This window comes from Zonotrichia leucophrys, unplaced genomic scaffold (assembly GCF_028769735.1).
Source record: "Zonotrichia leucophrys gambelii isolate GWCS_2022_RI unplaced genomic scaffold, RI_Zleu_2.0 Scaffold_34_1600103, whole genome shotgun sequence".
NCBI lineage: Eukaryota > Metazoa > Chordata > Aves > Passeriformes > Passerellidae > Zonotrichia > Zonotrichia leucophrys.
In genome coordinates, this window is record NW_026992239.1 from 1,117,019 (window position 1) to 1,130,042 (window position 13,024).

General features: G+C 58.4%; 2 protein-coding genes across 4 annotated transcripts; one reads left to right on the forward strand and one right to left on the reverse strand.

The window, feature by feature from the left end:
* Positions 1-129: 129 nt before the first annotated feature.
* TM7SF2 (transmembrane 7 superfamily member 2) lies at positions 130-4,533 on the forward strand. Of its 3 annotated transcripts, none has more exons than XM_064737059.1 (10): positions 130-234; positions 673-860; positions 1,141-1,180; positions 1,418-1,582; positions 1,902-1,999; positions 2,276-2,389; positions 2,898-3,060; positions 3,398-3,478; positions 3,566-3,688; positions 3,997-4,533. In XM_064737059.1, exons 1-10 carry the CDS (start codon positions 177-179, stop codon positions 4,149-4,151), a joined length of 1,185 nt encoding a protein of 394 aa, XP_064593129.1. In that variant the 5' UTR covers positions 130-176; the 3' UTR covers positions 4,152-4,533. The 3 variants fall into 3 exon arrangements, with proteins under 3 accessions (XP_064593129.1, XP_064593130.1, XP_064593131.1); XM_064737061.1 differs by having other exon boundaries at positions 135-234; positions 673-719; XM_064737060.1 differs by lacking the exon at positions 2,276-2,389.
* Positions 4,465-6,211, reverse strand: ZNHIT2 (zinc finger HIT-type containing 2). The gene has a single exon (XM_064737063.1). It carries the CDS (start codon positions 6,102-6,104, stop codon positions 4,920-4,922), a length of 1,185 nt encoding a protein of 394 aa, XP_064593133.1. The 5' UTR covers positions 6,105-6,211; the 3' UTR covers positions 4,465-4,919.
* Between the last annotated feature and the right edge of the window lie 6,813 nt (positions 6,212-13,024).

Consider the following 13,024-nt stretch of genomic DNA (forward strand, 5'->3'; position numbering starts at 1 on the left):
CAGTTTGTGACGTCACATACCCGCAAAATTCGGTCACTGTCTCTTTAAGAGCGGGAGCGTGGCCCTGCTGGAGCCAATCACCGCGCGGCGTGGTGACATCACCCGCCGGAGGGGCGTGGTTCCTGCCAAGCCACGCCCCCGGCGCGCCCAGGACCCCCCAGGAAACCCCCCCGGCCATGGAGCCCCCCCGAGAGGCGCCCCCTCCCCCCGAACTGGAATTTGGGGGGCCCTGGGGTGAGGGGGGGCGGGAGGGGCGCGATCGGGGCCCTTTTTGGGGAGGGGGCGGGGGGGGAGGGGAGTCCTGAGCCCCGGGTCCCCTTTTGGGGGGGGGCGGGGTCCCTTTTTGGGTCTGGGGTCCCTCGGGGAGGGGTGGGGACTGACCCCCTGCCCTGTTTCTGGGTCTGGGGTCACACCTGGGGGTCCCTGGGTGCCTTTTTTGGGGAGGGGGCTCTCGCATGGTGGTTGAGGTCCTCATTTTGGGTCTGGGGTCCCCCTAATTTGGGTCTGGCGTCACACCTAGGGGTATCTTGGGTCTGGGGTCCCTGTTTTGGGTCTGGGATCTCACCTGTGTGTATTTTGGCTCTGGGGTCCCCCTAATTTGGGTTTGGGGTCCCCATTTTGGGTCTGGAGTCTCACCTATGGGTATTTTGGGTCTGGGGTCTCTCCCCCCAGGTGCGGGGGCTCTGTCGCTGCTCCTCCCTTTGGGGCTCGTGGGGGTCGTGAGTGCCACCGTGGGGGAGGGGCGGGGGGGGGCCTGGGGGGCCCCTTCGCCCCCCCTGGCCGCGCCCACCCCCCCCACGCTGGCGCTGGTGCTGGCGTGGGTGGGGGCGCTCGGGATGGGGGCCCGGAGACCCCCGAGGGTGAGGGGCAGTGGGGGGGGGGGGTTTGGGAGGGTTCTGGGGAAATTTGGGGTTCTGGGAGGGATTTGGGGGGGATTGGGGCGGTTTGGGGAGATTTGGGGGGATTTGGGGAGCCGGGATGGGGGATATGGGCAGGTTTGGGGGGGGTATGGGTGGGTTTAGGGGGTCTTGGGGGGGATATGGGTGGGTTTGGGGGGTCTTGGGGGGCCACATGGGGGGGTTCAGGGGGGGCTCTGGGGGGTCCCATGGGGGTCTCAGGGTGACGCCGCTGTTCCCCCAGAGCCCCGGTGACCCCCCAGGACCCCTCCGGGACCTCGGCTGTGAGTGGGGGGCGCTCGGGGCGGTCTCTGGGGGGGCTTTGAGCTCAGGGCCCCTCGGGGGGGTCCTGGGGCTGGTTCAGTGTCCGTTCAGGTCCTTTGGGGGGGTTTGGGTGCGGGCGGGGCGCTCGGGGGTCCCCTCGGGGGTCACAGCCCTCACTGGGGGGGTCGGTTTGGGGGTCGGGGGGGCGGTTCCGGGGGTCCCCCCGGGGGTCGCCCCCCTCACGGCCGCTGTCCCAGGGCTGCTGTTGCTGGGGGGGGCCCTGGGGGGGTCCCTGGCCCTGGGGGTCCCCCTGCCCCCCCTGTGCCCCCTCCTCCCCCCGCTGGCTGCGGCCGCCTCCAGCGTCGCCTTCGGCCTCGCCCTCCTCATCCTCGCGCGGCGGCGGCTGCGGGGCGGTGGCACCGGTGAGCGGGGGGGTGGAGGGGAAATGGGGGTCTGGGGGGGAAATTGGGGGTCTGAGGGGATAAATGGGGGTCTGGGGGAGCCGGGGGGGAAATGGGGGGGGGGGGAATCGGGGTCCGTGGGGGGGGTTGGGGGGCTGGGGGGGGGGGAATTGGGGTTTGGGGGGGGAAATTGGAGTTTGGGGGGGAACTGGGGTCCTGGGGGGTAATTGGGGGCAGTATTGGGGTCTGGGGGGAGTTGGGGGGGTATGGCGGACTGATGGATTTTGGGAGGTCCTGGAGGGGTCCCCGGGGTGCTGAGGCTGTGCCCCTCCCCCCCCAGGACACCCTGTGTATGAATTCTTCGTGGGGGGAGGAGCGGGGACCCCCCTGGAGCCCCCCGAGAATCTGAACTGGGAGCGGGTCGGGCTCTGCGCCTGGGTACGGGGGAAACTGGGCAAACTGGGGGGACTGGGGGAACTGGGAGGGACTGGGGGGGGGAATGGGGGGAACTGGGCAAACTGGGAGGGACTGGGGGGAACTGGGGAAACTGGGAGGGAACTGGGGGCGGAAATGGGGGGACTGGGAGGGATTGTGGGAGGACTTGGGGGGACTGGGAGGGAACTGGGAGGGACTGGAAGCACTGGGAGCAGAGCCCAGGGGATTAACGAGCTCTTCCCCCTCTGTTCCCCCCGTCCCTCCCCCGTGTCCCCCCAGTTCCTGGTGCTCTCCGCGGCCCTGGGGGAGCAGCAGCGCCTTTGGGGCTCCCCCTCGCTGGCCCTGGCGCTCGTGGCGGCCGCGCAGGGGGGGGCGGTGCTGCGGCGGCTCAGGGTGGGGGGGGGCGCGGGGGGGGAGTGGGACACGGGGGGGGGCACATGGGGGAGGGGGACACGGTGAGGGCAGTGGGGGTGAGCATGGGGGGGCACATGGGGGCGGTGCTGGAGGGGCTCAGGGTGGGGGGGCAGAGGGACACGGGGGAGGGTGAGCATGGGGGCAGTGCTGTGGCGGTCAGGGTGGGGGGGGGTAGTAGGGGGGGGTCTGTGGGGTCTCCCGGGGGGTTTTGGGATGTGTTTGGGGGTAGGGGGTGTGTTTGGGGCATGTTTGGGTATCCTGGAGGTTTTTGGGGTTTTTTGGGATGTGTTTGGGGTGGGGGGGGTGCGGGATTCCCCTGGGGGATTTTTGAGGTGTGTTTGGGGGGGGTTTGGAGTGCCTTTGGGGTGGGGGTCATTATGGGGCGTGCTTGGGTCTCCAGAGGAATTTTGGGGTCCCCGGGGGGGTATTTTGGGGTTTGTTTGTGGGTGGGGGGTCTGTGGGGGTCTCACCTCTCGCCTCTCCCCAGGAGCTGAGTGTGAATCCTGCCCCCGGCCCCGGGGGGTTCCTGGGGCTCTTTGGGGGTCTCGCCTGGGGCCCTTTCGGGGGTCCCCTCCCGGCGCTGCTGCTGCTGAGGAGACCCCAGCAGGGGCTGGGGGGCGCCGGGGGGGCGGCCTGTGGAGGGCTCTATGGTGGGCACGGGGGGCACTGGGGGGATTTTGGGGGAATTGGAGGCATCTGGGGGGCAGTGGAGGAGATTTGGGAGGAACTGGGGGGATTTGGGGGCAAGTGGGGGGAATTGGAGGAGATTTGGGGGGTACTGGAAGAGATTTTGGGGGGAATTGGGGGGATTTGGGGTCAATGGGAGCACCAGGGATTAATTGGGGATTATTTGGGGGAATTGGGGGGTGGGCAGGATCGGGGTGGGGCGGGTTCAGGGGAACTGGGGGGATTTGGGGGGGGTCCCTGAGGAGCTTGGGGCAGTTTAGGGGGGCTCTGACATCCCCCTCCCCTCCTATTCCCCCCCAGCCCTGGGCTTGTGGATCTTCCACGGCGCCACCACTCAGAGGAGCCTCTTCAGCCATGACCCCCGAGACCCCCGGGTGGCCGGTGAGACCCCCCAGCGCCGGGACACCCAAACGGCTGCGGATCCCCAAATGTGGGACTCCCCAAACCCCTGTTCCACCCCCTCCCCAGGTCTCGCCACGGTTCCCACGGCCACGGGGCAGCTGCTGCTGGCCGGGGGCTGGTGGGGGCTCGTGCGACGCCCCGATGACCTCGGGGAGCTGCTGATGGCCTTGGGCTGGACCCTGCCCTGCGGTGAGACCCCCAAAACCCCACCAGGGCGCCCCAAAACCCCGTGTCCCTCCCAGACACCTGAGCCTCCCAAAACCGCGCCGGGGCGCCCCTCCTCCCCTGGGGTCACCCCAAAACCCCCGTGTCCTTTCCTCCCAGACACCTGAGTCCCCAAAGGCCCGTGTCCCCCCAGATAGACACATGAGCCCCCCAAAACCCCCTGTTCCTCTCCCAGATACCTGAGCCCCCCAGAACCCCGTGTGCCTCCCTGCCACACACCTGAGCCCCCAAAGCCCCGCGTCCCCACCCCTGAGCCGCCCCTGTCCCCCCAGGTCTGTCCCCACCGCTGCTGCTGCTCCTGGCGGGGGCGGCGCTCCGGGAGCTCCGGGCTCTGCAGGGGGAGCGGCGGCAGCGGCGCCGCTTTGGGGGGGCCTGGGGGGGGCTGTGCCAGCGTGTGCCACACCGCCTGCTGCCCCTGCTCTACTGAGGGCCCCCGAGACCCCAGGGATTGCCCACATTGCCTGTGGGACCCCCAAGGCCCCCTGGGATGGCCCACATTGCCTGTGGGACCCCCAAGGCCCCCCTGGAATCACCCACATTTCCTGTGGGACCCCCAAGGCCCCCCCCATCTACTGAAGCACCTTTGGAACCTCCCCATCTCAACTCTCATGTGGTTGTTTATAATTAATGTAGTAGTTTCTAATTAATGGCCAATCACAGTCCGGCTATCCCAACTGTCTCGGTCAGTCACAAGCCTGTTATCACTTTTTCTATTCTTAACCAGCCTTCTGATGAAATCCTTTCTTCTATTATTTTAGTACTGTTTTAATGTAATATAAAATAACATATTGACCCTTCTGAAACATGGAGTCAACGTTCTCGTGTCTTCCCTCCCATCTTGAGACCCCAGCGAGCACCACCACCCCACACTCCCACTGTTTACTGGCATTGCCGGGACCTCTCCCATCAACTGAGGGGCCCCCTGGGACCCCCCACACCTGCCGAGAGTGGGGACGTTCATCAGTCCTGTCCCTTAATGAGCAGCTTTTCTGGAAGTTCATTAATCCTGTTCCTTAACGAGCAACTTTGCTGGACGGTAATCAGTCCTGTCCCTTAATGAGCAGATTTCTCGGACGTTAATCAGTCCTGTCCCTTAAGGAGCAGCTTTCCCAGTCCCGGTTCTCTGGACGTTCATCAGTCCTGTCCCTTGACCAGCAGATTCTCTCTCGGGCCGTTTCCTTGCCGTCTGCCCCTCTCAGTCCAGCTCCTGGATCAGCCGCCGACCCTGCACCCCCTTGTCAGCCGGGGGAGGCCGGGGACCCCCGAAACCCTCCTCAACCCCGTCCCTGACCAGCCAGGGTACCCGATCCTCCTGCCCCTCCCTGGGGGGCGGCCGGGGCCCTCCCCAGACCTTCTCCAGCCCCTCCCTGATTTCGGCCACCGCCGCCTCCTCCGCGGCCACCTCGGCGTGAACAGCCCGCGCCTCCCGGGCGAGCTGGGCGAGCTCCTCGGGGGCGCCGCGGCTCCAGCTCAGCAGGAACCCGACCTTCCTGCGCGCCGCTCGGAAGCGGCTCCGCTCGGGGAACGGCAGCGCCCGCGCCCCCGCCTTCAGCAGCCGCCACAGGTGCCACAAAGCTGCCGCCACGTCGGCGCCGGGGTCGCGACTATCGCGACCCTCCAGCAGCTGCGCCACGGCCAGGAGCGCGCCGCTGTCGCCGAGCGGGCTCAGGGGCAGCCCCGCGGTGCGGGCGTCGCGCCGGGCGCTCAGCAGCGCCTCGGCCGTGCTGCCGAAGGGGCGGCGGGCGCGGAGCGCGGCCGAGGCGGCGATGGCGGCCGCGGGGAGCTCGGGCAGCAGCGTCTCGTCCCCGCCGTGCAGGCTCAGCGAGAAGGCGTAGCCGAACAGCGCGTTCGGCAGCTGGAACCGCACCAAGGGCGACGGGGCCGCGGCGCGGAGGGCGCTCAGCGGCGGCACCGAGGCCGGGACGGGCGGCGCGGGGCCGGGCCGGCCTTCGCCGCCCTCCTCATCCTCCTCCTCGACCCCCGAGCCGCCGCCGAGCTCCTCCACTGGCCCCCGCCCGCGCCACCACCACGGCCGCCACTGCGGCAGCAGCGCCGCGGCCTCCCCGGAACTCAGCAGCTGCCGGAACCCGTCGCGCTCCGCCTCGCTCAGCTGCTCCCACAGCCCGCGGCCCACAGGCCGCACTGGATCCCCGGGCTCGCGTAGTTCGCGTAGCCCGGGCGGCGCGGGGCCCCGGGGGGGAGAATCGCGCTGGGCGCGCAGCGCCTCAAGAACCTGGTCGCGGTAAAAGGCCTCGGCGCAGGGGCCGTGGGCGCGGTAGCAGCGCAGGGAGCAGAGGCGGCGGTGACAGCGCGGGCACGTATATACCGCCGCGGAGGCGCTGCAGAACCCACACGAACCGTCCGTCACCTCCGCCGCCATGGCGGCGTCTGAGGCCGGCGCGGGGGACGGGCCCCCTGAGGCGATTGGCCAATCAGGGCTCGCAGTCTGGGTGTCCCCTTCCCTTCGTCGCCTTCCGCCGAGCTCCGCCGCTCGGGTTTTTCCGTCCCCGCTCGGGTCCTTTCGCTGACCGCGCCCTCTCCGCCATTCGGGCATCTCCGGCAGCACTCGGCTCTTTCCACCGCCCACCTCCGAACCAGACCCCTTTCGCTATAACCAGTTCATTTACGCTCCCCCTAATTAGCGCCCTATGACAGAGCCTGCCAGGAGAGGAGGGGCGAGGGCAGAGGGTGCTCTGGGTGCGAGATGAGGGGGAAGGATAAGCGGGATCCCCCAGGCAAAATTTTTTTACAATTGCAGGGAAAGGGCATTCCCCCTTAGTTTAAAAAAACTTTTTTTATCACTGGAGAGATTTAAAGTGAGGAAAACCCCTCTTTTTCCAATACTTAAGGAGAGTAAAAGGGCAGAAATTATTTATTTGCCATTGTATTAGTTTCAGTAGAGGTAACTGCCCCATTTCCTCCTATTAAGGGGTTCACTAGAAGGAAGCTCTGCCTTTTTCAGCATTTTAAGGGCATTAAGCTATGCTACCTAAACACAAACGTTTATGTCTTACCAGTTTCCTGTTCTTCTGCTCCAAGTAGTTGATGCAAAAAGAAAACGCTGTTATTTTTCTGAAGAGTTTTCTTCTTTAACAAGCCCTTTACTCCCTTTGAATTTGAGTCAGAGGAGCCAAACAGCTGCAGCTGCTCTGAGGGCTTTTATACCCGGTGGGATTTGCCCCCTCCCTTTTCCTGGGTGCCATGGGAACGAGAGGTGGGCACCATCAGGGGTATATTAACCCCAGCCTTGGCCGAGGGGCTTCATTCCCTCTCTGGGATGTGCTTAGGAGCACGGTGAGTAGCAGACTGGTGGGGTTTTGGTTGATGTGGTGCCAAGATCAGGCACTGATATTTGGTTTTCTTTAATACAGCTGTCTGAGAGACACCAGCCCGGTGCCAGCAGGACCTTCCCAGCTGGCGAGGTGGCCTTTCTTTGCACCTGATATGGACCAGCACCCCCTGATATCTGAGAGATAAGTAGAGGGCTAAGACCCACAGAGGGGATGAAAGCAGGGTGCTGGTTTGGGAATTACTGGGAGGGGCTTTTGAGTCCGCTTTGGGGGTGGGGGGTGTTCATGAAGTGGCCCCTTGGGCCCCATAAAAGCAAAGTCTCACTTTTGATTGCAGTGCTGAGGTGCGCAGCTGGGCAGAGCAGCTCCAGTGTGTCTCGTGTCACTTGTCTATCATTCATTATGTGTTATTTGGGTATCTCAGGTATTTTACTTTATCCCTTTGTGAGGCCTGTCAGAAACCTTGGCACCATTCTTAGCATCCATGATCTCAGCATTCCTTGCCCTGGCACCCATGCCATGGAACTTTTGACTGGGGAGCTCAGGCAGGCATCAGAAATGCCTCTCTCTTTGGAAGCATCCTGTCAGATGTCTTGTCAGGTCTTGTTCTGAGCTGTATGGACAGCTATGCCCTGCCAGGATCCATTATGGCTGATTAGGACTTGTAAGAATGCGAGGTTAGAGAGAGGATTCTGACTGTAGGATTCCTAGGCATCCATCTTTGCAGTTCTTGGAATAAATCATTCAGTTATCATTGTCTTCCTCCAGGGTTCTCTGAGCCTCATCAGCTCCTCATTGGTTTCATCTTGGTTATCTCCTTTTGCATCCTCTCAGTCCTTGCAGCCATTTTCCTTGCCAAGAGATTTCTGTCTGTGTTGTGTCCCCATTGTCTGTCCCGTCCTGTCCTGTGTCACGGCTGTCAGCACACGTTTGTGCCAGAGCTGCTCTGCCCTGCTGCATAGCCTGGTGCAATAGGAGGCATCTCGTGGGCTTGGAATTTGTAATGTGGGGTGTAGTTGGACTCTAGATGGGATTTGTAGATGGATACAGGATATCTGGAGCCCATAAATTAACCTGCAGCCCTTTGACTTTCATCCTAACTTTCTTTTAGTTGTAGAAGGATAAAATCCAGGGCAGAGCCACCCATCCTGGGTGAGGGGATTCCGCTGTGCATGTCAGTCACTGTTTGTCTCTGCAGAGGAAGCATAAATGGTGGCTGTTACAGCTCTGCTCTTTGTCTTTATTTTTAGGAAGTCAAGGCAAAGAGCAGCTGTCAAGGCGGAGTGGGCAAGGTGAGCATTGAGTAGGGTACCAAAGCTGTTGTTATTGCTGAGGTCTCAGTCTTTGGTGCAGCTCTAAGTATGTAGTATTCTTTTCATTTTAGATGGTCTGCTTGTCATCTATCCTACCCCAGCATGTCCATGCCAGGTGGGTTCAAGTTTAAGGTATTGGTGTGGCATACTTGTCAGGGTTGGAAGGTTGCGTTTTCACAGTATCTCAGCATGCTTTTCTGCTTTGTTTCTTTGCAGGTGCTGTCCCTGCCCTAGGTATGCCAAGGAACAGGGGAGGGCAGGTGAGTCGGTGTTTAGGCAGGCTGACTCATAGGCAAGCGTTATGCAGCAGCATGCTAAGCATGTCCCTTTTCCTTTTTGCAGGTACCTTCTGGGCGGCCTCCGGAGTCAAATCAACATTTGAGGTGAGCTGGGGCAGTGGTGCAGAGGAGTCCCAGGGATTACTCTTTTTGAGGGCAATAGTCACCTTTTCTGTTTTGCCTTAGGTACCCTGGGGAGGCTTGTAGCCACAGCTTGGAAGCAGCAGCACCGAAGCACACACATTGAGAACATCTCAACGTCTGCATCCGACCGACGATGGCTTTTGTCCGCTCGTCTTCCAAAAGCTAAGTGTTGGTGCCAGTGGTTGGGAGAAGGGGAAAAGCCTTTACTATCACAGGAGGCAATCTGATGTCAGCTTAGCGGAGAGGTCCATAGTGGGACAGACTCCCTGGAAGTAAAGGGAGAGGGTTTCTCCTCAGCCTCACCAGAGCCTTTGCCGGGCAGGACAGTTCCGACCCGTCTCCACATTCTCGTGAACTTTGCGTCGTCAGCCTTCCTCGACTCGACGTCGTCACGGCTCTTTCCCCCGAGGAGCTCACCTTCAGGTCTAGAGCTATAGCCACGGTCACCCGGCCGTCTGCTTCCTTCTCTAGGCTTGCTGAGTCTCTCGGGCATCCTCCTAACTGCTTTGGCCCTAACTTCCTTTAAAGAGCTACATTTCATCATCACGTGCTGTCATCATACGGCTTCCTTTCCCTTGGCCTCATCGGCCTCTGGCTCGTCTTGCGCTAGGACTCTCGGGTCCCTAAGGGGAAAGTGCCAAGCAGTTGCAACTTGTCTCTGGGTTATGTCATCTGTGTCTATGTTATGGTGTCCGTGTCTGTGTTATGTAGTCTGTATCCATTGTCTTCCACGTCATAGGCCTTTGTTACATCTCGATGCTTTATCGGCGCTATTCTGTGCCATATAGGCCGTGTTCTACTCACATTCCTTTCCGGATATCCCTTATTCCGGCATCTTTACATTTTTACTCTTTGAGACAGGAATGTCTTACAGGGACAAGATGTTCTCATCCATCTTCCTTCTCACTACCAGCTTTGGTAGTGCCTTTTTCCCATTTTCTTGGACTTCTAGAGGGAGCGTCTTACACCCTTCTCATGTGACTGCAGTAGTTCTATAGATTCCATCTTCTCAAAGGTTATAGGGCTCAAGAATTAATCTTCCAGAGAGTTATCTCCAGTCCTGGCTTGTATTGTATGTACCTATATTGTGTGTACCTATATTGACCTATGTTGTATGTACTTACATTGTATGTACCTCTGTTGGCTTATACTGTGTGTACTTACACTGTATGTAAGCGCATCGCTCTATATTATGTGTATTTATGCTCTGTGTGTACTTGCACTGTATGCATCAGCTTATATTGTGTGTACTTACATTGTACCACTTATGATCTGAGCTGCCCTGCCCTGGTACATAGTCACAGTTAGGTAGAACAGTTATAGAAATTTTACTGTTCAACTGTCTTCTATGGGATTTTGGGTAGAAAACTTATCAGTCCAGATTGGGGACAAGTCCCAGCTGTCAGATAGCCACTCGTTGACCCTTCCTGTCATCTCACAGGTCCCCGACGCTGCTGACTTCCCCAGTGTGGGAATCCATAAAGTTAGAGGGTTTTTAGGAAATGGTTAAAGAAGAGTATTTAGGCCTCAGGATGTGTCCCGAAGTTCTGTTACAGCAGAAAAGTTTCCCAAGCAGTAGATATGAAAAATAACAATAGGACTTTGTAGATTTCGCTTTAGGATGGCAACAAGTTTATTTAATGTATATCTTTAGAAGGTTACTGTGAATAGAGCTCTGTTCTTTGTCTTTTATGAACCAGTCTTTGTTCTAAGTACTATTACGTATGTTTTATAAGGATTGGATGGAAAGCTTGTCAATATGTCTTGTTTTGGTGTGATTGATTGAAATCTAAACTGAGATGGTTTTATGTCTTTCCGTTTTACCCCACCTTTGGGGGCATTTTCCATTAGGCCAGCATGCTGTTAACATCTAACAATGTTCTGAGGCTGATGTACTAATAAATAAAAAGGCTGGTCTGAATTTGTCCAGTGTGGTCCATATTTGGACTTTTTGCGGCGGCAAATGGGTTCCTCTCTTAAGACGTGGGTTCCTGACACCATTGGATCTATAGCTACCATGTTGCCCCAACACCCAGGATCTGCCATTTATGTCAAGGAGCAGCAGCCAGAAGATGTGTCAAAGCACATTCTTCAGTGTCTCAGGTAAGGGCTGCAGCGAGCGTGTAAGTGGGAAGAATGTGAGAGTGTGTGTGAGAGCATGTGGCTGTGTCTGTCTGTGTCTGCTCATCTCTGCATGTGTGAGCACATGCTGACTGGATTTAACCTTGTGTATATGACTTTTGCTGTTCAGGTTTTGCAACTCATTGTTAAATTTAGAATAAAAAATCCCCAGCTGCCTTCCCCCCCGACCTCGGCTGTTTTTTTTTTTCTTGGTCTTGGTAGGGTAAAAACCCAGGAAAATACCCCAATATAGGCTAGAAAAGACCCAAAAAAAACCAGTAAAAAAAGCCAAGATGGGCAAGAAAAACCCAGGAAAAAACCCCGAAAAAACCCCAAGATGGACAACAAAAAAACCCCACAAAAACCCAGGAAAAAAACTCAAGATGGGCAAGAAAAAAACAAGAAAGAAATCAGAACAATCCCAGGAAAAAACCTCTAGGTGGGCAAGAGCAAACCCGGAAAAAAAAAACTAAAAAAACCCAAGATGGGCAAGAAAAAAAACCAGAAAAAAATCCCAGAAAAAAAAACCCAAGATGGGCAAGGAAAACCCAGAAAAAAAACCCAAGATGGGCAAGAAAAAAAAACAGAAAAAAACCCCAAGAGGGGCAAGGAAAAATCAACAAAAAACGCAGGAAAATTCCAGAAAAAAAACCCCAAGATGGGCAAGAAAAATCCAAGAAAAAATCCCCACGATGGACCAGAAAAAAACCCGAAAAAAACAAGAAAAAAAACCCGAAAAAAAAAACCCCGGAAAAAACCCCCAAGAGGGGCAAGAAAAAATCCCCCAAAAAAAACAAACATTATGGGCAAGAAAAAATCAACAAAAAACCCAGAAAAATCACAGAAAAAAAACCCCAGACAGGCAAGAAAAAAACCCAGAAAACTCCCAACGAAAACCCTGAAAAAAACTCAAATATGGGCAAGAATAAACGCAGTAAAAACCCTCAAGACTGGGAAAACAGGAATATGGGCAAGAAAAACTTCTCGTAAAATACGCAGCAAAGCGCGACGGTCGTAAAACTGATGTAAAGCGCGACTGTCGTAAAAGGTGCCGTAAAGCGCCTCTCTTCTCCCCCCTCTCTCTCTCTCTCTTTCTCTTTTTTCTCTTTTCTCTCTCTTTCTAACTTTATTTTCCTTTCTAGCTTTAGTTTAAAAAAGCAGCAGTATAAACTTTCAGGTTCCCTGGGACTAAAGGAAAAAAATAAAAAATTTAAAAATACAAAACAAACCCTTTACTTCCCGGGAGCCTGAAATTTTCAACTGCTGCACCGGACATATAGTTTTTATTCTTTTTACTATATACACTATATAGGATCCCCACCCTCTCCTTATCAGGACCCCCAGCAGACAGCAATCAAGCCTAATCAGTCTCGCCTACCACTAGACACCACCCCTATACCCAAGCACCCACCCCGTCACCAAGCCCCGCCCCTAGGTCCCACCCCCCAAACCGCAGCCCCGCCCTTAGCCAAGCCCGCGCCGCCCCGGCCCTAGCCGCCCCCAGGCACCGCCCCCCGTCGGCCACCCCCGCCCCCGACACCACCCCTCCCCTAGGCGCCGCGGCTCCCGGGCGCCACCCCACCCCTACACGAGCCCCCGCCCCCGGGCACTGCCCCCGGCACCAGCCCCCGCCCCCGGGCTCCGCCCCCCGTCGCTGAACCCCGCCCCCCATCGCCGTGCCCCCACCCCCGGGCACCGCCCCTCCCCTAGCCGCCCCCGCCCCCAGGCACCGCCCCTTCGTCGCCGGGCCGCGGCGGCCAGAGGCCGCCCCGACGCCTTAGATGCCCCTCCCCGCGACGCCGCCGGCCTCACGCGAACCGGAATATCATTCCGGCCACTGGGGACCCGCGGAAAGCGCAAAAATCCCGGCAAAAATCGAGAAAAAAATCCGGTCATGGGGGCCGCCATCTTGCCGGAAGTGACATCATTCGGTTGGGCACCGCCTTCTTGCCGGAAACCACTTGTCGGCATGTGCGCCGCCATCTTGCCTTAAACCACGTGTCGGCATAGGCGCCGCCATTTTACCGGAAACCACGTGCTTACCTAGGCGCCGCCATCTTGCCAAAAACCACGTGTCGGCATGGGCGCCGCCATTTTGCCGGAAACCACGTGTCTGCATGGGCGCCGCCATGTTGCCGGAAACCACGTGTCGGC

Excerpts from the sequence above, each read along its gene's own strand:
- TM7SF2 (XM_064737059.1), top strand. The coding sequence starts at position 177 with ATGGAGCCCCCCCGAGAGGCGCCCCCTCCCCCCGAACTGGAATTTGGG. Across the intron at positions 2,390-2,897 it reads CGGTGCTGCGGCGGCTCAGG|GAGCTGAGTGTGAATCCTGC; the intron begins GTGGGGGGGGGC and ends GCCTCTCCCCAG. Across the intron at positions 3,689-3,996 it reads GGGCTGGACCCTGCCCTGCG|GTCTGTCCCCACCGCTGCTG; the intron begins GTGAGACCCCCA and ends CTGTCCCCCCAG.
- ZNHIT2 (XM_064737063.1), bottom strand. The coding sequence starts at position 6,104 with ATGGCGGCGGAGGTGACGGACGGTTCGTGTGGGTTCTGCAGCGCCTCC.